At 54.9% G+C, this 20,067-nt stretch overlaps 6 protein-coding genes across 6 annotated transcripts; 3 read left to right on the plus strand and 3 right to left on the minus strand.

Moving 5' to 3' along the window:
* Positions 1 to 451: 451 nt before the first annotated feature.
* On the minus strand, positions 452 to 2,382 carry QBC33DRAFT_566069 (uncharacterized protein). Its single transcript, XM_060430440.1, has 3 exons — positions 2,261 to 2,382; positions 1,992 to 2,206; positions 452 to 1,922 (listed from the first exon to the last, which is right to left on the minus strand). The coding sequence occupies exons 1-3, from the start codon at positions 2,296 to 2,298 to the stop codon at positions 496 to 498; spliced, it is 1,680 nt and encodes a 559-aa protein (XP_060288149.1). The 5' UTR covers positions 2,299 to 2,382; the 3' UTR covers positions 452 to 495.
* Positions 2,383 to 6,265: 3,883 nt separating this feature from the next.
* On the plus strand, positions 6,266 to 7,995 carry QBC33DRAFT_555093 (putative transporter mfs2; the record flags this gene model as incomplete). The annotated part of the gene is made up of 4 exons (XM_060429595.1): positions 6,266 to 6,510; positions 6,595 to 6,973; positions 7,030 to 7,107; positions 7,159 to 7,995. The coding sequence occupies 4 exons, from the start codon at positions 6,266 to 6,268 to the stop codon at positions 7,993 to 7,995; spliced, it is 1,539 nt and encodes a 512-aa protein (XP_060288150.1).
* A 245-nt stretch (positions 7,996 to 8,240) lies between these two features.
* Positions 8,241 to 10,611, minus strand: QBC33DRAFT_616116 (tripeptidyl peptidase a). Its single transcript, XM_060432654.1, has 3 exons — positions 9,418 to 10,611; positions 9,186 to 9,327; positions 8,241 to 9,109 (listed from the first exon to the last, which is right to left on the minus strand). The coding sequence occupies exons 1-3, from the start codon at positions 10,329 to 10,331 to the stop codon at positions 8,381 to 8,383; spliced, it is 1,785 nt and encodes a 594-aa protein (XP_060288151.1). The 5' UTR covers positions 10,332 to 10,611; the 3' UTR covers positions 8,241 to 8,380.
* Positions 10,612 to 13,081: 2,470 nt separating this feature from the next.
* QBC33DRAFT_566072 (uncharacterized protein) lies at positions 13,082 to 13,820 on the plus strand (the record flags this gene model as incomplete). Its single annotated transcript, XM_060430441.1, has 1 exon — positions 13,082 to 13,820. The coding sequence occupies exon 1, from the start codon at positions 13,323 to 13,325 to the stop codon at positions 13,818 to 13,820; it is 498 nt and encodes a 165-aa protein (XP_060288152.1). The 5' UTR covers positions 13,082 to 13,322.
* Positions 13,821 to 15,550: 1,730 nt separating this feature from the next.
* On the minus strand, positions 15,551 to 17,248 carry QBC33DRAFT_171556 (6-hydroxy-D-nicotine oxidase). The gene is made up of 2 exons (XM_060422332.1): positions 16,186 to 17,248; positions 15,551 to 16,090 (listed from the first exon to the last, which is right to left on the minus strand). Exons 1-2 carry the CDS (start codon positions 17,130 to 17,132, stop codon positions 15,586 to 15,588), a joined length of 1,452 nt encoding a protein of 483 aa, XP_060288153.1. The 5' UTR covers positions 17,133 to 17,248; the 3' UTR covers positions 15,551 to 15,585.
* A 544-nt stretch (positions 17,249 to 17,792) lies between these two features.
* Positions 17,793 to 19,992, plus strand: QBC33DRAFT_171539 (uncharacterized protein). The gene is made up of 6 exons (XM_060422331.1): positions 17,793 to 18,366; positions 18,435 to 18,454; positions 18,580 to 18,613; positions 18,705 to 19,155; positions 19,222 to 19,317; positions 19,388 to 19,992. Exons 1-6 carry the CDS (start codon positions 18,165 to 18,167, stop codon positions 19,785 to 19,787), a joined length of 1,203 nt encoding a protein of 400 aa, XP_060288154.1. The 5' UTR covers positions 17,793 to 18,164; the 3' UTR covers positions 19,788 to 19,992.
* Positions 19,993 to 20,067: the final 75 nt, after the last annotated feature.

Genomic DNA, 20,067 nt, shown 5'->3' on the forward strand with positions numbered 1-20,067 from the left:
GGCTTTAAATGCTCGCGTGTCTGTCTGGTGCCGATGGGATGACACAAGTCGGTTTCCATGCCATCGGGATGGGAATTTGTTCGATTCCCATGGGATTTTGAGACAATTGCTGTCGTGGGCCACTGGGTGGAGCCCCGCCCATGCTAATTGCAGTGTCTGTGCCGTTCCGTCATTCGAGATGAAACTCGACAGGTGCCTTGATTGGTCCGTGTTCAACACACACTACCCCAACAGCAAGAGGAGAAGGGGCTGAACAAGCTTTGAGTCATTCCCTGGTGGGCATCTCCGTGGATGCTAGCCTCAGAAACAGGGCGCTAAGCCCGGCCCCGCATGGATACTACATCTCCATCCTGTTGCAAGAGTAATTATGGGGAAGTTGCTTCACGGTGCACAAAATATCGTCGTAAGTGTTCGTGTCCGTGACCCTTGACCTGTTTCAATTTTCCATTACATCTCGTTTCCCAATTCAAGACCCCAAATGCTTGCAGAGCGCAGTCAGGCTAGGTGAAGTCGGCCGCCGGTGATACTCAGAGGTATCCCAAGAATTGAGCTGAATGGCAACGCCCGGCTTTCACCCGACAGGCCGGAAAAGTGTTGTTTGCCCAGTGCGCGTTGGAGAGCCATGGCCAATCCGTCCGTAGGACCCCAGAGGGCAATAACGCGGCCCAGGGCGCGTTGGAACCAAGGCCGTGCCTTCTCCCAGGCAGTGTGCTCTTGATACGCCAGCCCGATGGAGATCAAGATCCAGATAGTCCGGCCGACGGAGGCGCCGAACAGTGTAGCTGACTTCTCCTCCACTATGCGGAACATCTTACTGGCCTTGAACCCATGCCCCCCCTTAAGCATATTGACGGCGAGCTGCATGCCTATTTCTATCACCTCGAGGGTTTGGGAACTATCCCAGCCCGATTCATTATGCATGGCGCATGTTACCTCGAAATCCACCTCGAAATCCACCTCGAAACGCATCAATAACCCCACATAATCGCGATTATTGTGGTCAGTGGTGCCGAAATTCATGTATAGGTTTATAAACTCGGCTCTGGCTTTTAGACGTTTAATATCGAGGACGGCGCCACGGGGAGAACATTGCAGTATGACTGCTCTGAGCAATTTCTCGACCGCCTCGTTCCCGGCAGCGACGTGTGGTCGGGCAGCTAACAGTGCGAAGTCGAGATTAGCAGGGCTGGAGTTCTCCTTCACCAGGTCCAACAAATTATCGATTGTCATCTGTGCAGCGTTTCCAGAGCTCCCGGGCGCTCTGTCTTTGCTATTCGGTTCCCTTGCATGTGAACGGAGATGGCGGCAACAGGTCTGGCTCGGGATAGTCTGTAGCAGCTCCTTCGAACGTGCGAGTAAGCCGAGAGCGTCCACTTGCCGATCCCAGCTCCTGAGAAGCTCGAAGGTACGAAGCACATGCTGCTGTGTGCGCTTATGCTCAGAGTCCAACCTCTCAACGTGCTCGCGGGCCATATCCTCAATGATCTCGACGGCTCCTGCTATGCGGCCAGTCTCGGCAAACAGCTTTGCCACCGCATACGCCACTTCGGTCGCGTCCTCATGCGCAGGACCAAGGATGTGGCGGTAACCTGCCAGGACCTTGAGTAAAAGCTTCCCGGCAGCTTCTGGATTGTGATGTTCAATGTGGACCCGTGCCGAGTCCGACATGGCGAGAAGGTCACTTCGAGTGTGGCCCTCCCAGAGTTTGCCATCCGTAAGAGACGCCTCTGACGACCCGGAGACACACTCGTCTGAAGCCTTGGAGCTCGACGACACAATTGAAATATGACTGGGCGACGGACTCGGGGCTTGGCTAGGTGACTGAGGAGGAGCCTCGGCCGGTGAAGTGACAAGAGCCGTTTTTGGTGATGCGACCGACGCGTCAGGCGTCTTATAGCGTACACCTTCCGGCGTGTTCATATCTGCGGGTCGTTGAGCCATCACGATCCCGATCCCACACCAAACGCGGTAAAGATGAGCATGATACGTACCCATGACCTCGTCATCCAGCCGTGTTTTTTTCGTACGGAGGAGCGTTCTCTCGGCTCTTTCACTGGTCCATGTTTGTCCCCCGTAGAAGAATATGGTATCCTTCTTTTCCTCCCTCTTCCTCTTCGTTGCCTTGGCCGTCATGAAGTGAGCATGCCTCGCTGGCAGGTTTTTCTGCCAATTCCATTCCTTGAACTTGTCCTTGTAGAGCTTCTGTCTTCGTGGGCACTGTCAGTGGGGAGTTGCAGGCTAGCTGGAATGGAAAGCTTACGAGGCATTAAATGAATGCTGCTCTTTCATAATCTGCATGGTCTCGAGGAGACTGTTGTTTTCATCAAGGTATAGCCTCTTCAGCACGGACTGATGACCTCCCCAATCCAAGTGTCCATACTTTGACCTTCGTGATGGGGTTTTCGTTGGGTTGGTCGTCTGCAGGCTTGGGTGTCGGCGAGAGGCGTCACTGTCCCGCGTCGCGCCATCATATGGAAACGCGGACCAGGGTTCCAATGTGCTTGCCAAATTGCCATGCGAAGGGCCTGCGAAGGGTTGGGGTGGTTCCATGGGATAGCTGATCGGCGCCAGTTCAATCCAGTTATGTCTTGAGGAATTGGAAAGATGGCTATCCATGTTAGCAGACTGAAGTTTGGATGTCGCCAGTGTCAAGTCTCGTTGGGCAGAAGTGATTTGGCCTGGGAATAAATAAACCAACGGGCAAGACAGCCGAGTTGCAAAAGTGCCCAAAGTGCCCAAAGTGTGCCCCCCACCCCCGGTCGGTCAGCGCCACCACATCACATTCATATCACACTGCATTACACCTGAATCGATGGTGCATATAAGCCTATCAAACGCCTTCTTTTCGCCTGACTAGGTAGCCACACGTTGACTTGATTGGAAGGCCAAAAAAAAGTCCGCAAAAGTTCCTAGAAATACATGTGTACTTCGCTCGCCTGGCTTCCTCTTCAGGGCGGCTAACGGTGTGTGTCATCTCTCCCGATAACCTGCCGCAAGCGATTTGCATTACGCAGGCCACCATGCCACGGACAATAGTTTGCAAAAGGTCACCTGGGAGGACCTTGCGTCATGCACTGCCATAAGCCCCTGAGCCAGGCAGCAAGGTAGGTATCCCATCTATGATCTATCACAGAGAGTAGGTATTATCACGTGGCTTGCACAGGGAAGCTGGTGGCCCAAAGACGCGAGTCTGTCAGAAAATCGCAAAAGTCCTGACCAAAAGTCCGCAAAAGTTCCGACCACGGACAGCAGCCTTCCAATAGATCCCAAACCCAATTTCCAACTAACAGCTTACATACCTGAAGATATGGTTCGGTCTTAGATAGCTAAAAACCCGCATGCAAGCACATCAATGCCAAAGTGCTGATTTTGACCTGTCTGGAACAAGCTCGGCTTCCGTCACCTGGACCCAGTTTGACACTGAGAAGCAACCAGATCTATAGTATCATCGTGCCTGAACTTGGAATTCCCGGTCCAATTTCCTATTCAGATACCCGTACATAGACACCTGTGTGATAGCAGGACGCATTGTATACTTGCTGAACGGATCTAAGCTGATGAGCTTCCCACCACGCCCGGTCAGTACAAAATGCCCCCTCCTTGGTGGACCCCACCAACGTTCCACCAGCCAATGCGGCTCCCTGGCGACATGCTAAAGTTCTCAAAAGATTCTCAAAAGATCCTTGAGGGTGACGGTTTTATTTGTGGCAACCCATGGGAACTGTGTGTCCCTTGTGTATAAAATGCCGCCCCCAAGACACTCCCGATAGCTAATATTCTTCCGCCATCACTTCTCTGTCTCCTCCCTTCTCAAGCATATATATCTCTTCTTTGTGACCTACACACTGTAGCCATCGTTCTATTCCTCGAGCTCTTCGGGCCCCTGCCTCACGCACAACACCACTCTGCAACTTGACCACTGCCGCCTCGAAGGGCCATGTCGTCGTCCGGGAACTGCATCACCACCATACATACCAGCCACAATGTTTGCCACTCACGCCCTCTGCATGTTTTCTACCAGAGAGACTCACACGTTTGTGCCAGGGCCCTGATCACTCGCCTCGGACTCCAACCTCCTCAACGAACCCCGGCTCAGGCACAGCTACGTACACTTCTGTTCCACGCTTCGACAAATCCCTCTACAGCCAGTCCTGTGTGATGGCTGCGCCTAGTCAGGATGGGGGTGCCGGGGCGGGCTCCATGTTGCAGCGCTGGCTGGAGCAGGCCCAATGCGAAGGGCCATACGACACCATTGGCGCTGTTGTAATTGGGTCCGAGGATAGCTCGGAGCCTCCGGCCTCTTGCCTTGGTAAGATGTGGCTTGAGTTCGACACCACCGAACATGTACACTGACTAAATATGGATAGGAAATGGGCATCATACTCGCACTCCAGGGAACAGCAAGAGAAGTTCCATGCACGTCGAGCGACACTCTGCCACTTGAGTGGGAATAAGGGCGGCTTAGACACGGTTTTTCCATGCAGTCCAAAAAGAAAAGTGGAGACGATGGGATAGGTAGGCTGGCGTGGGTGGCTCGGCTGGCAAGGGTGGTGGGGTTACCACCTAGGATCTTGGGGTGAACGAATGGTGCATGGAACTTAAAAGGAGGTTAGGCGCCAATGGAAGTCAAGAAACATCTGCGAGAGATACTGATACGACGGGGTGGCTCTCTTTTGGCTCGATAGCGTGCTCGTTGTGCCACAGTACAGCATGGCAAACTTGGTTGGGTGCTGTCAGTCAACAGCCAAAAGCCGAGATCAGTGTAAACTAGCACTAAACAGGAAATTTTTTTTTCGTCGTGCATAGATAGATAGGTATGCAGGCTCTGAGGAGCACAGGCCAGCCTTACTCAACCCCGGCATATATGCACGACGAAAAAAAAATTTCCTATTTAGCGCTAGTTAGGAATCCGTTCTCCGCGTATCGCAACGACGCTTCCCCACACACTAGTGCATCCCCCTCCAAGGGGTTCCTGTTCTTTGTTGGTGCACTCAGATTGCACATGGCGACCATTCGAGGCTCCAACAGCGCCAAACTGCCCCTTGCTCCCCGAAATTGGCCGGTTGGCAATGATTTTGCAGGTAATAAATGGCGTTTTAGCCAGGTCAATTGTTTAGATACATTGATCAAGTTCTTTGATTTCAAATGGTTGAGAAATAAACAACAACTACAACACCTTCCTTGCCTTGTCAACGATAAGACTTGGAGTGGACGTCATGGTAAAAAAATCCAGGGGTAAGCGCTATGAGTAGAGGATCGGGGTGTGCCGCCCAATGGCTAGAAAATCGGGCTTGTGGTCCAATACCTAGAACATCGGGCTTGTGGTCCAATAACTAGAAAATCGGGCTTGTGGTCCAATAACTAGAAAATCGGGCCTGTGGTCCAATAACTAGAAAATCGGGCCTGTGGTCCAATAACTAGAAAATCGGGCCTATGGTCCAATAACTAGAAAATCGGGCCTATGGTCCAATAACTAGAAAATCGGGCCTGTGGTCCAATAACTAGAAAATCGGGCCTGTGGTCCAATAACTAGAAAATCGGGCCTGTGGTCCAATACCTAGAAAATCCCAGTAGCTAGAAAATCGGGGGTCGCCCATTGGCTAGATCCTCCCAAACTTGGACGGCGAGGGCGAAACACCCTTAAGAAGGGCGGGGAAAGGGCCCTGGGTTAAGGCTAGTGTGATCCAGCTTCGCAACCCCTTTTAGCAACCTCAGTTCCACGACCTCCCAACTGGTCTTGGAAGAAGCAAACGAGTGACGTTCAATTCCTATGTTGAAATCCATAGATGTGGGCGACTGCGCAAATCCTATCATGACCTGCAGACGCAGGCTAGACTTACATCATGCCGCCGACACCATGCGATTCCACTCTCCGAGGAGGAGATTGTAACAAATAATGAAATGGAACCTAGATGATGCCCTTGGTCCAGCCGGAGGGTCGGTGACAGGAATCACGGACCAAGTCGTCGTTCCCAAATTAGCTTGTGTGCCCCCTTTTCTCGGACGAGGATTCGGAGGGTCGGTGCGTCGGATGGTCGGACGATCGGACGTATTCAGCCCGCAACACAGTAAAGAAGAACCCGTTTCCGGGGACTGTAAGTGCTCGACTAACTCAATAAATAAGACTTCCCCCACTGCCATCTATCATGAACCGGAGGCCTTTGGTCACTTCGGATTCCTCACCAAAAGTCGTCACTGCTAGACCCGTTTCCTTTCCATCCAACAACACAATCTCGCCATCAGACACGTTCGCATATCTGCCAACATGCTAGAGGAGGTCCCACTCAAAGGGTCGACGGCAGATGAGCATGATCCAGAGTCGTGTCAAGATTCGGCCAAAGACTTGGGCAAGACTGCGGAAGACACGGCGGCGCAAGGGATGCAGGGAGGAGAGAAAGACACCCACATCGTGGCCTGGGATGGGCCGGACGACCCCAAAAACCCTCGCAACTGGTCCAAGGCGTTCCGGATGACACATGTTCTCCTCGTCAGCGCCTTCACCCTGTACTCGTGAGAACCCCTCCCTCCTCCGATTCCAGGCTTTCGAACGCCATAAGAGAACGACCCCCCGGCGCTGACTATAGACACACAAAGCAACCTTGCGGCAACCATGTTCGCACCAGGAGCAGCGTTCCTGATCGAGGAATTCCACGTCACCAGCTCCATCGTGGGGACCATGACCGTTACCATCTACCTACTCGGCTTTTCGTTCGGGCCCCTCATCCTCGCGCCCATGTCGGAGCTGTACGGCCGCCTCCCCATCTACCACCTGGCCAACCTCGTCTACATCGGCTTTACCATCGGGTGTGCCCTGAGCACGAACATCACCATGTTTCTCGTCTTCCGCTTCTTCTGCGGATCCGCCGCCTCGGCCCCCCTGACGATCGGCGCCGGAACCGTGGCGGATGTAATCCCTGCCAGGGACCGAGGAAAGGCCATGGCTATCTATGGGACGGGGCCTCTCCTAGGACCAGTGGGTTGCATTGCAGATCCCCGGTGGCGCACAAGGGCTGACAGTTATCTTCTTAGGTTGTTGGTCCCATCGTCGGTGGCTTCGTTGCCGAGTACATCGGCTGGCGGTGGACGTTCTGGATCATTTGCATCATGGTGAGTCTTGGATAATACATGGGCAGGGACCCAGCGCTCACAGTTCTCCAGGCTTGTGTCTTTTCCCTCATCGCCGTCTTCGTTATGCGTGAGACCAACGAGGAAGTACTGCTCAGCAAGAAAGCAGCCCGCCTCAGAAAAGCCACGGGAGAGGACTTCCGTGCCCGAACAGACAAGGGCCTCACATCTCGCCAGCTCCTCGGCAGGGCCATCATACGCCCTGCCAAGATGCTCATCTTCTCGCCCATCGTCTTCCTGCTATCCCTCTACGGCGCCTTCGTGTTCGGGCTCATCTTCCTCCTCTTCGCCACGTTCCCGGACGTCTTCGAGGAGACGTACGGCTTCGGCCCCGGCGTCTCCGGCCTGGCGTACTTGGGCCTGGGCATCGGCATGATCGTCGGCCTCGTGCTCTTCGGCCTGCTGAGCGACAAGATGATGAACAAGAAGCGCGGCGGCAACGACGACAACGATGGCGCCGCCCCCCGCCCCGAGATGCGCCTCCCGCTGATGATTTGGGTGCCTCCGATCATTCCCGTCGGCTTCTTCTGGTATGGCTGGTCAGCCCAGGCGCACACGCACTGGATCGTCCCGATCCTCGGCACCTCTCTCATCGGCCTGGGCTCGTTCTTCATCGTGATGCCTGCCCAGACGTACTTTGTCGACATCTTCGGCGCGCAGGGCGCGGCCTCGGCCCTCGCGGCGAATAGCGTGGTGAGGAACATCTCGGGCGCCTTCTTGGGCCTCGCTGCGCCGCCTCTCTATGCGAATCTGGGGCTTGGTTGGGGGAACAGTCTTTTGGGATTCTTGTGCCTCGCGTTCGTCCCCATACCATTTCTGTTCTATCGGTATGGAGAATGGCTGAGGGTGCGGTTCGCTGTTGAGCTTTGATTGAATCCCTCATTCTTTATTCGGTTTTCTATATTCCATTTGTAATCCGTATAGACTGTTTAATTATCCAGGTAGCTTATCATTTAGATCTCACAGAGTAACTAGATATGGCTGGGAACAATTAGCTCTCTGTCTATGGGCAGCTGATAACTTGTGACATCCTCAAAGGTTGTGTGGACTGGTGGGGAACCACTTAGTTACGAGCTGGTACGAATTGCGGCCCGAGATTCATAGGACATCGTTGTCTTGCCGTTTAGTATTGCCTCATGACTACCGCAGTGTCTGATTGAAAGAAGCCCTGCTACTAAAAGAGCCTAGTTATATGGCAGGCTGTAGGCTGAACCGATAGTCTCTAGATCTCGCCCGTCAAACAAGCCACCTCCCTCTACAGCGTCAAAACAAGCTCCTTCAGCTTCTGGAAATCCGGCGTCCCAAACCCAGTGGTAGGATCCCACCCAGCAGTAGCATTCCACCTCGCCCCCGGCACCAGCCCAGCCCCATTGCGGCTGCTCTGGCACCCGACCGTGTACCCCTCGGTGATGTCCACAAACGTGTCCCTGGCGACCCCGTAGATCAGCGGGTTCAGCCACCCCAGCTGCGGCTTCCCCGCCCGCAGCCTCGCATCGTTGAGCAGGCCCACCACGGCCGCCCACACGGGCGCCGACGCGCTGGTGCCGCCGCTGCGGTCGAGCACGCCGTCGTAGACGATCGCAAAGTCCGGGTCCAGGCTGTGCGCCGCCACGTCGGGGAACGCGCGCCCCGAGAAGTTGTTGGCGTACGGCGCGTAGTAGGCGTGTGTGTCGGCGGAGACGTGGTCGGCGAGGTAGGCGGAGACGGTGGCGTCCTGCCACGAGGGCCGGTCGAAATACCGGCTGAAGCCGCCCGAGCTCTCGTTCCAGGCAGTCTCCGGCGCCGAGTCCGAGGTGCCGCCGATGGCGGTCACGTACGGGCAGGTCGCTGGGAAGTCGGCGATGAACTCGACCGTTTTGAAGTCGGGGGCTAGGCAGCCGCCGCCGACACCGCCGTCGCCGGAGGAGAAGATGGTGGTTATGCCGCGGAGGCCGAGGAGGCCGATTAGGTTGCAGGTCAGCTTGGCGTAGTCCTCGGGGACACCCTGGTTTGGGGGGAAAGGAGGGGAGTTCGTTAGTCTGAGGTACGGATTCTGCTTCACGGGATGAGGGCGGGCTTACGTCCTCCTGGTCGCCGTACGAATTGCTGATGACTTGTGGCAGCTCCGAGTTGTTCTTGGACAACAGGAACCGGTAATATGGGACGTAAGGCTCGTTCTGGTTGTCAGAATCGGTGGGCTGTCCAATGGTCGGGATGAAGGGGCTATCCAAATGATAAGATAATTAGTTCCTGATATGCCACCACCATCTCCGGTTTCCTCAGGGTAGGCGTGTGAAGTAACTGGCCACTTACGGCGATCCTCCAGTAAGGAACTCGGTTACCGGAAGCGGGTGGGAAACACCAATGATGGTTTGCACATCGAGGTTCGCCTCGCCGTAGCCCCCGAAGGACGGGTCCTGGCTGTTCGTGGCATTCGCAATTATGACCTTTGTGAAGTTCTGGCTCGGGATGTCAAAGGTCGTCTCGAATTGCTCCAGGTCGGCGTAGAGAGCTGACTCCTGTAGGAAGCTTCCAAAGCCAATTTTGCTGCCGGACTTAGGGTCGGCCTTGTAATCACCAACATTGTACAGCTGCTTCAGACACGACGGCGTGATAGATGTCTGACAAGACGCGTCAACTTTTGACTTGGACGGTGATTCCTGGGGGCTGCGCTTTGTTCGCGACGGTGCGACCACTGGGGCGAGTTGCGGACGGCCGAAGAACGTGCCGGGGTCAACAAAGGCGATCTGACTCTGCAGGTCATCCGGGATCGAGTACTGCAGCGTCCGAAGCTTGGTGGCTCCTCCGCTGTGGCTGTAGTGCTGGTACGATGCCTTCAACAATGTGTTGGTAGTCCCAATATCCGCGGAGAAATCAACAAATGCCCCGTCGACTCGATAATCGGTGATGCCATTCTTCTCGAGCCAAGCAACCACCTTCGCAGCTGCGTCATCCGGGGGCGGGAAAAGGGCTTCGACTTCCTCTCTATCCAGGAATTTGCCATAGTTAGGGCTGCCAGGAGTCGACACGTCCAGCAACTTTTCCTCCAATCCCTCAAACTCCGTGTTGAGCGCAATGGTGAAGGTTGCAAATCCCCGGGCGCTCACAGAGGGCGCAGCAGACCACCCCTGTGGCACCGCAACGAGCTGCTCGTGCACCCTTCCCAGCGCAGTGTGGAGGGAAAGAGCCGAGAGGAGAGCAAGCCATGTCCAAACTTGAGGGGCCATGACGTCGGCCTCTTGCTAATTAACAGGCAGGTTCGGATTGGCAATGCTTGTTTATTGTTCTTTCTGGTTACCTAGGGAGGAATGTTCAATTGAGCGAGCAGGCAGCTGCTTATAATTATTTCTCGGATTCCCCAAGGCAAGGTGTCTGGCTGATTGATATAGGTGAGGGGAAAGTCAATCGACTTCACGGACTCGAGTTTGCGTAAATTAATAACATCATACCTCGCGGCGCGTACGCAATTGTCTAATTAATGGGCGACACGTTTTCCTATAATCCCAGATATCACACAGCATATGCAGAGTAGAGAGACAAGGCGGCACAGTGGTGGGGGTTTTGGTCCCCAACTCAGGCTTAATTGCTCAGGCACCCATGTAATCCTGGCATATTGCCGGATCTATCAACCAACCACGGCATATTGGGTCCCAGTTGCTGCAAGATGAGAAGATGGTGCGATCGTGGCGTTTGCTTCGTTTGGTTCAACGCGTGTGTGACCTTCCCTTTTTGCATCAGTCATTCTGCAGGGGCTGCTCGATTAGGGAAATGAATTTCCTCACATGGGCTCTATCGGTCCGTCATACTACGGAATGATGTTTGTATTCTCATGGACGGTCATGAAACGAATAACCCCTACAGCAACAGCCAACAATCCTGCAATTTTGGCTGCAAAAGGGAGTGCATCTGCGAACAAAGTCGGGTCATGGGATATGCCACCTTGCTTGTCATAATTATCGGTCCGAAAAAAGGAAGGAAAGAAAAAGAAAAGAAGAACAAGGGAAGGGGAAAAGATTCAAGCCTCCGACCCCGAGTCGAAATATGGATAGTCTCAACGCTAAGGGAATGCACCTTCACATTGTGCTGTCTTACCTGTGCATTTGGCCAAACATCCATCATGTAATTGAATGGAGGGAGGGGCGCTGCTCCGTAACTGGATGAATTTCAGACCGAACCGTGATCTGTTGGCTACTAATAGAGTTCAACTCCGTGAGAGCACCCCCGGGAGCCTCAATGCTTCCCGCCTGTAAATTAGGTACAGGCCCGTCACTTGACAGAATTGACAGAGAAGAGTGTTTGACTCAAACACTAGTTTCACAGAGTGTGAAGCACGTCAAGTCGAAATGACCAAGCTCCTCAACAGTCGGCAAGTTCTGACCGACCCACGCCCCCTGTCTTGCTCAGTCCCTGCAGCATCGCTCCTACCGCACCTTTCCCCTTCCCCAAGTTCAACGTTGCCATCCCTATTTCATATTCTTCAATGAACTTCTCCGCCCCTTCTCTACTTCGGAAAGCCTTGTGACAAGCGTGCGGGAACCCCGTAACCTGCTGGCTCGCACCATATCTGCGCCAGAGAAAAGGTCAGCGCCGGTAAAGGATCCTGTGACTGAATCCTGACAGTCACTCACGTGTAGTTGTGATAGACGCCCTTCTTTCTGCCATTGGCGACAACGTAGTAGCACCTCTCCCCCCTTTTGGGGGCGCGTTCGGACCCGGACGAGCAGGCGAGAAAATAGAACTCATGACAACCCTGGCCCTCCAGGAATGATTTGGCCTCGTGGAAGGTGCGGAAGCCTTGTTGGCAGTTGTCTGTGTAACCATCGACAAGAGAGTGTGTGATGGCCCTGCAGAGTCGGTAAGGGGGGCTCTTCTGCGATGGAGGCAACAAACACTCACCAGGATGAGCATAGGGCCGGACTGATATGTCCTCGGACTACCGCATAAAATTTCTTCTTCTTATTCCCCATTGAGATTGCCTGACTGCGAAATGTCGGGATTGAGAGTAATGTTGGTTGGTTATTATCAGGCAGTGAAGGTGGTGCTAGGGGCAATTGAAGTCACCGGCCTAGATTTGCTCTGAAATGGAATCTAATTTTTCAACACCACGTCCCGTAAATCCCACATGGTGGGAAGAACCTGGAAAGGGGGGACAATCGGTGACGCATCGTCGGGATATTTATTCTGAACTGGTTCGCCCATGTTTGGGTGGCCACTGTCTGAAGGAGCAAATAGAGCCTCGTGAAGCAACCAAGCTAGCTGGGCTAAATGACACTTTGGCAGACAAGACCTATAACAGCGTCATGATTCGCCCAAATGAGCTGAACTACTGCAGGAGGCCCTCTGTAGAAGATGCAGGCAGCCCCACCAGGTCTTTCCATTGGGCTCTAACAAAGCGAAGGCGTGCTGGCTACCTTATACAGGGCAGTGTTTTGCAGCCACTTTCCAGAGTCTTGCCCTCCTCATGTACCTTTTCATGGAGACTTGTTGTCGAAACCCGAATTGGGCAGAAGTTAGGCAGCCAAGAGTGCTCTCAGTTTTGGCAAGATGGTGGTTGGCACAATTTAATTGGTCCGCCTTTCGCTTTTGGCCTTTCTGGTCGTCTACCTAGATGTCTTTACACTCCTGCTTAAAAAGTTGGTTGATAACTATGGTTGCACGAGAAATGGCAACCTCAACAAGGTCCGTTCCATGTATGGTCTAAGGATATGCAGGTCCAATGCGGGCCGTTGAGGAGATAGCAATACGAAGTCAAAACTCGTCAATGTGACCTTTCCAAGGGAAGCGAGGGTTCAATTGCCACCCTACTCGAGGAACGAAAAACGAACTAGCTCGAAAATCGCCAAAGAAGGATATCTTCGTTAAAGAGTCTGAAGTCAGAACACAGCGCCCAGCCAATGGGATGGCATTGCGGCGGAGGTTCTAGCCTTTAACCCGGGTTTTTACCATTCGGAGTCGTGGTGCCGCTACTTGGCGCAATATCGAGAGTTCCAATTTTAGATAAACGGCTGTCAGCACCGCGATCTTTTTGTCCCGACGCAACGTCTTCCATATTATCCGAGTCAGTGTGACGCAAGGGCATCCCTGGATACCGGATCTCGGATTCAGGTACAAATATGGTCGATTTCCCACGGACATAGTCGCTCAACGCAACACTCGGTCCAACCCACAATACCTATAACAAGGGAACATTGTAAATAAATCTGCGTTCAATCCCAAAAATGTTCGTCCCCAACCTCCTCACAACAGCCCTCCTCTCCCTCCTCGCAACCACAGCCCTCGCCGGCGCAAGCAAGCAGGACCGACCCTGCGGCTTCAAGGTCGCGCCGTGCCCAACGGGCCAGACGTGCTCGCGCCTCGACACGGCCTGCACGCGCGGCGAGAACTGCCCTGGCGTCTGCCGCAGCGGCAGCCCGTCGACTCCGCCGCCGACGACGAAGACGACCACGACGAAGCCGGAACCGACCCGCAAATACGAGTCCTGCGGCGGGTTCCGCGTGCAGCCCAGGGATTGCCCGGCCGGGCAGATCTGCGTCGACGACCCGTTCAGCGGCGGCTGCGGGATGGCCTGCGACGCACCCGGGATCTGCGTGACGCCGACTTTCTGCGGGGGGTTCGCGGGTGTGAGGTGTGAGGGGGGGTTGACGTGTGTTGATGACCCGCGCGATGATTGTGATCCGCAGAATGGGGGGTACGATTGCGGTGGGATCTGTGTTTGAGGGGGGGTAGTGTGTGAGTTGGGTTTGTGTAAGGGGGTAAAGTGGGAAGGAGAAAGGAATGAACGGAAATAAATCCAAGCCAAAAATGTCGTGTCGCTGTCCGGATTGCTGGAAAAAAAAAAAAAAAAAAAAAAAAATGAAGGGAAACGGTGGTGAAACCCCTTAGAACCCTCACTTCCACCTAGGTACCTATTGAACGTTGCTTTGTCAGTTATGTATCCGACAGTGGAAATTCGATGAGGACAACTCTGTATCCGAACCTTAAAATTGCCCTCTATAGTCTCGGTCGTCTACTCTATCCCTGGCCATTTTATTCAGTCACTGCTCAGGCAGTCATCCAGCACAATGACATCTAGGATGTCAACAAACATCACTATTCCCTACACAATTGTGAGCTGGAATTCTATAGCAGCTTGGCCGTCTCATTCGACTTGTAGTCTCTATTGTGGAAAAATGGCTATGGCTATCCCCGAAGAATAGACGAAGCTGACCAAGACCGTTTCTCATCGCAGCTGCCTGTGTATGAACTAGTTAGTTGACTACGTGACGAGACAAGTAGAATCATGTCGCAACAGTAGATAATTACTCTATATAGACACTGATGGTTTCATGCATGATATGATCTCTGATGGGTGGCTGGCTCTACGCTGTTCGACTCTGACGTCACGACGCATTAAGTCATGCGACATCTCACGCCACTCGCGCCACCCTCATGCCAAGTTCTTCAACAGGGATGTGCACCGCAACATGAGAGAGTTCCCCATTACATCTCTTTTAAAACAATTAATTGATCCACAAGTGGGCTCTACAACGAACAATATGAATCCCAACCCTTTGGCAGATCGTGAACAGGCATTGGAGAACCAATGGATCAAGGAAAAAGAGTAAGTTTGCATCTCTCTTCACGTTCTTCTCCTTCCGTTGTGCCTACAGCCTCTAGATCAGTAGAGCTGATGCCATGAAAGACGTCAGATGGCCAAGGACAAAGTGGCTCGGGATAAAGCTGCAAAAGGAGATGGAGCTGCCAAGGGAAGCACCGATAAGACGCACTCGAACCAGGGAGAGAAATAGCAGGTTTTCGAGAAGAAACGGGTGTGTAAAGGTTATCATCGTTTGAGCCACAGTTGTCACAAGGTGTGCAAGTTAAGAGTATATGACTATAAATGATGTTGGTATCTCCTAAGAGAGTACCTATAGAGAGGTGACTTCGAGTTTCCCTGTGTCTGGCAGGACCGCCGCCTGTCTGGCATGCCGCGCTGCCAGCCGGAATTCGGGCAAGCCCCTCTCAGGGATACTGGGATGTATCTCCACCACAATTCAATTGGTGGAACTAGCACACTGTGAGGAGATTTGTTTCAATATTTCCAGACCGTTGGAAAACTGCATCCTTGCAAATATGATATATCACAACTCGCAGTTAATCATACCCACTCGCTGCCACATGGTCCGACCCCTCTTGCTTCTCCTTCTCCAATCGGCATTGGTGTGTAACATTGCACACACAGGGGGTCGATTCTTGAGAGATTATAAACCCGGATCTGGATTTGCAGCTACAGATGAGGGAGGGGACAACAAAGAACGGGATTTAGAGGAAGCATATCTGTCGACGGTTAAGTCGATGGAATACAAGTCCCTACAAATCCAGTCACCACCTCAAACGGCTTCAAGGTGCGTATGGCAAGAATTCACAATGTAATTCCTAGACGACCCGTAACTGCTGTCGAGAGACCCAGCCCACACTCCCATAGCCACGCAGCAGTCCCACTCAAATCTTAACCTCCGAGATCTTGAACCCACCCGGGACCAGCTTCTGGAACACCTCTTGCGGGTCATACTTCACAGCAACCTCCTTCAGGAACCTCACATTCTCCACTCCATAGCTAGCAAGCGGGTCCTGGCTCGCATCCGCATAGTTGAGGTACTCCCACTCCAGATTCCCACCCTCGATGGTGGACGCGAAGTCCCGCACGGCGCGCACCCAGTCCGCGACGAGCGGGCGCGCGGCGGCCTCCTGCTCGGGCGTGCGCACCATGGCCACGGCGAGGAAGAGCACGCCGTCGTGCGCGTGCCGCTCCACGCCCATGGCGTTGCCGCCGGCGGCCACGGACCGCGCCGCGTACAGGCGCGGAAGCGGCTGGAAGAGGCACTGCGTGATGAAGTCGCCCGAGGGGATGAGGGTCTTGAGGGATGCGACGAGGGCGTCGTGGAGCGAGGATGCCTTGGTGATGATGCGGGGGTCGTTCTTGAAGCTGGCTGTGAACCAGATGTTGCTGTTGGGGGTGGGTTGAGTCAGGGCTCTTTATGGTTTTTTTTCTCCTTGTCCTTTTTGGTTGCGAGAGTGAGATAATGGGAGTTGGCTACTTACTGGTAGTGAGAGGGGATGTTATACTCAAACGCCATCTCGGAGACGCTGGTCATCTTGATAGTGTTGAGCATCTCGGGCAGGGCGAGCCACTTCTCGTAGGCAGGTGCCTTCTCGACGCCGCCGACGTTGGCGTACAGGGTGGCGATGACGACGTCCTTGAAATCGGGCATGTGGGTGAAGATGCACACAAGGTTGCTGTCGATGTCGCCGGGCACATTGTCAATGAAGCTGGTCAGCGCGTCGATGGCGCCGGGTATGACCTGCTTGGGGAAGAATGTCATGCCGCCCCACACGCGGTCGCACTTGATGGCGGTCATGCGGAAGCTCGTGACAATTCCGAAGTTGCTGGACCCGCCCTTGAGCGCGCGGAACAGGTCGGCGTGGTTGTCCTTGTCGGCGGTGACGATGCGCCCGTCGGCCAGCACGACCTCGTAGGAGACGACGTTGTCGCACGCGAACCCCTGCCGCGCGGTGAAGAAGGTGTTGCCGCCGCCCAGCAGCAGGCCCGCGACGCCGACGTTGCCCTCGCGGCCGCCGGCCACAGCGCGGCCGTGCTTGTGCAGCTCGGCGTAGACCTCGCGCCACCGGGCGCCGGGCCCGATTGTGGCCGTCTCCGAGGCGGCGTCGAAGGCGGTGGCGTTGAGCAGGCTGAGGTCGACGGTGACACCGCCGGCGATGTTATTCGCGCCGGCCCAGTTGGTGTGGCCGCCGCTGCGGACGGCGAACTTCTGGCCGGCGGCGACGAGGGCCTTGACGGCTGTGGCGACCTCCTCGGCAGACCGGGGCCGGACAATGCATGCGGGCTTGAGCTTGGCGCTGTTCGACCAGTAGCTGTCCTCGCGGGCATCATAGTCCGGGTCGGCGGGGACGAGGACCTGCGATTGCAGGCCGACCTTTGTGAAGATCTCGGCCTCAGGGCATGGGGGCTTGGGCACCAGGGTGGTCATTGTGACAGGTCTCCGTGCTAGGTGGGTTCTGGGTATTATTTGCCCGTGATGATCAGGAAGCTATTATGGATTCGGTCCTTCTGCTAGGAATGACGATAGAGTTGCCTTCGGGACCAAGTCGGAACAAAGTCTTGAAGCCCTTTCTTATTCCCAGGGGCCGTGGGCAGAATCCCCTCGGCAATTGAGGAGTTGACGAAAAGCCCTCCACTATTTTCCCCTGGACTAGGGGAAGATGCCGCAGACTAGCGGACTCGAAAGCAGGCCAGCGGCGGACTGGCTCGGCTCGAGGCGCATTGCGCCCGTTGCTGGCGGTGGGTTTCCAAGGATCGGGAACCTGGCTAGTGGGTGGGGGGCGTTTCATTACATATGTAGAGTCGTTCTGGGCGTTAAGTCCGCCTACTAATAGCGTGGCCCCAAGCAAGTGAGGTCTGCAACGGCGAGTGCAAGCCGGTGGGTTTACCGGGATACGCCTGCGGGCTTCACCTAGAACGGAAGCCTGAAGTGACGATCACTTCTGGCAGAAGGAGAAGATGCTCCTATCGAGTCCCCACTGCCGCAAGAGACGGCAAGTTCAGACGAGGACAGCCGAGGTCTCATCCTTGTCTTTGATAGCAATGGGGACCCAGCGGGATGGAAAAAGCAAAATCCCAAGTTGATCCCCCCGCAAAGCATTGAAGATTTTTCTGATGCATGCTTGACTAATATTCCCGGCCAGATTGATACTGCTCCAGTCCACAGTACCGAAGAAATCCCGATCGTTCAACCCCTTGGCGGCGATGCCGGGACCAAACAAGAAATCCGAAAAAAAGAATGACTTCTTAAATGCCGGCCATCTCCCGAAGTTTGGGTTTGAGTGGTCGTCAAATTCTCGAGAGCAGGCACACCCCCCCAAAAGAGCCAAGCAAATAGCCTCATCGATGCACTCCCGCCAGTCTGTGTCAGTTTGACGAAACTCCCCCTGAGCCGCCACCACAAGCCCTAGGAGACGCCACTGCCGTATGCCACCCGCCTCACTAGAGCCGGAATAGGAAAATGGCCGCGTTTTTCGTGGATGGCGTCCCTGTTGCGATTCCGCCGCCTCCAGGTTACGTGGTCGACTTTGACAACCCGCAGCGCAACAGCGTGGTCGCGGCATACGCCATCTTCGGCGTCGGCAATTTCCTCTGCCTGCTGTTCATGCTGCAGCGGGCCTACGTCAAGCTTATCCTCCAGAAGCGGGTGCAGATAGAAGATGGTATGCATGTCTGCTGGTTCCCATGTTATTAGAACGACGCTGATGGTTGGGTTGGGTTGCTGTCACAGGCTGTTTATTCGTCGCCTACGTAAGAACAAACAACCACCTCTCCCTCGACAACGAGCCGCGACCTTCCTTTCCACGGCAGACCGGATTGGAGTCGGGGAGCATAGCAATGGCGGATCTAACTAACGTCTCTTTCTGCGCAAATAGGCCTTCTCTCTCACCGTCCAGTGCTTGATAATACGTATGTCTGATCTCTCTCTCTCTCTCCTTGCTATTTTCCCCTCCTCCCATCCAACCTGCGCCTCGTTTCTGACAACAGATCCGACACACAGGTGACTTTGCCCGGGGCATCCACGGGACGCACGGGTGGGAGATGCCGCTTCCCAAGTTCCTCCTCTTCGTCGAGGCGCTGTACCAGCTGCCGATCCTCTACAACCCGGTGCAGTGCGGGGCCAAGCTGGCGCTGCTGCTGCTGTACCGGCGGCTGGCGCCGATGCGCTGGTTCCAGATGCTGGTGTGGGCGGTCGGGTTCGTCGTCGTCGGGTCGTCGGTCGCCATCATGTTCACCACCATCTTCCCGTGCCGGCCCGTCGCCGCCGCCTGGGACCTCACCATCGAGAATCCCACCTGCGTCGACCGCCCGGCCGTCTACAAGGCCACCGCCATTCTTGGCGCCGTCACCGACGCCTTGGTGCTGGCTGTGCCCATCCCCATCGTCTTGATGTTGCATGTCTCGAGGAGGCAGAAGATCGGCCTCGTCCTGGTTTTCAGCATCGGTACCATGTAGGTTGCCGTCGTGGCCGTTTAGTTGAGCCTGGTCATTGGTTACTAACCCTCCTTGCGTTCCAGTACCGTGTTCACGTCCATCATGCGACTCCTCGCCCTGATCAACTCGATGGGAAACGAAGACCAGTCGTGGGGAGGAGGGCCTGTACTGTTGTGGATGTGAGTTTTCCCCCGGCATCTGATTCTCCTTACTCGAGCCTCTCCTAACAACCTCCGCCACACAAACCAGCCTCGCCGAAACCAACCTCTCGTGCATATGCGGCTCCCTCCCGACCCTCAAGCCCTTCATCACCAACATCGCCCCGCGCCTGCTCGGCAGCAAGTCGGCGCCGTCGGGCGGGCTATCGAACCCGAGCGCGCCGCCGACGTTCGGCAGCGGGCCCGCGCTGCAGGGCGGCCGGCACGGCAAGTACAGCCGCTTCGACGACGCCGGCATGTACCCGCTGGAGACGGTCGTCGAGGCCGAGGGCGGGCCCGGCAATGGGTCGCGTAGGGTGGAGCGTGGTGGCGCTAGCGGTACCCACGAGGATTCGGGCTCGGATGGCTGGGATGGGCGCGGTGACGGGAGCTCCGAGAAGGCTATTGTGCAGACGCGCACGACTACTGTGTCGTATGCCAATAGGGAGTGATACTGGGCTTGTGGCTGGGGACGGGTGAGGGGGAGGGCTTGTTGCTGGACTGGATCTGTCGTGTCTTGCGGGTGTCTTAAAATTGATATTGGAGTATGGAGGGATTGTAAAAGTTAGAGTGTATACCCCATGCTAAAGCGTGCGAATGTAAAATCTAGAGTCTAAAATGTTACTTATCTGCTGGCCAAGATCAGTCAATTCCTAGTACCTACGAACCATGCTGATGACCTGACTGTGAACAGACCCGCGGTCCCAATGGTTGGACTATTTCCGTGCGGGT

The sequence above is a fragment of the Phialemonium atrogriseum genome, assembly GCF_030411735.1.
Source record: "Phialemonium atrogriseum strain 8032-3 unplaced genomic scaffold QBC33scaffold_2, whole genome shotgun sequence".
Lineage (NCBI taxonomy): Eukaryota > Fungi > Ascomycota > Sordariomycetes > Cephalothecales > Cephalothecaceae > Phialemonium > Phialemonium atrogriseum.

Bases quoted from the DNA above. Each gene is read 5' to 3' on its own strand.
- QBC33DRAFT_566069 (XM_060430440.1), bottom strand. From the start codon at position 2,298: ATGCAGATTATGAAAGAGCAGCATTCATTTAATGCCTC. The intron at 2,207-2,260 runs GTAAGCTTTCCA...GTGCCCACGAAG, and splicing joins CAGCATTCATTTAATGCCTC to ACAGAAGCTCTACAAGGACA. The intron at 1,923-1,991 runs GTACGTATCATG...AACGACCCGCAG, and splicing joins GCTGGATGACGAGGTCATGG to ATATGAACACGCCGGAAGGT.
- QBC33DRAFT_616116 (XM_060432654.1), bottom strand. From the start codon at position 10,331: ATGGCCCCTCAAGTTTGGACATGGCTTGCTCTCCTCTCGGCTCTTTCC. The intron at 9,328-9,417 runs GTAAGTGGCCAG...TCATTTGGATAG, and splicing joins TTCCTTACTGGAGGATCGCC to CCCCTTCATCCCGACCATTG. The intron at 9,110-9,185 runs GTAAGCCCGCCC...CCCCCAAACCAG, and splicing joins CGTACGGCGACCAGGAGGAC to GGTGTCCCCGAGGACTACGC.
- QBC33DRAFT_171556 (XM_060422332.1), bottom strand. From the start codon at position 17,132: ATGACCACCCTGGTGCCCAAGCCCCCATGCCCTGAGGCCGAGATCTTC. The intron at 16,091-16,185 runs GTAAGTAGCCAA...CACCCCCAACAG, and splicing joins AACATCCCCTCTCACTACCA to CAACATCTGGTTCACAGCCA.
- QBC33DRAFT_171539 (XM_060422331.1), top strand. From the start codon at position 18,165: ATGGCCGCGTTTTTCGTGGATGGCGTCCCTGTTGCGATTCCGCCGCCT. The intron at 18,455-18,579 runs GTAAGAACAAAC...CTGCGCAAATAG, and splicing joins GCTGTTTATTCGTCGCCTAC to GCCTTCTCTCTCACCGTCCA. The intron at 18,614-18,704 runs GTATGTCTGATC...TCCGACACACAG, and splicing joins CGTCCAGTGCTTGATAATAC to GTGACTTTGCCCGGGGCATC.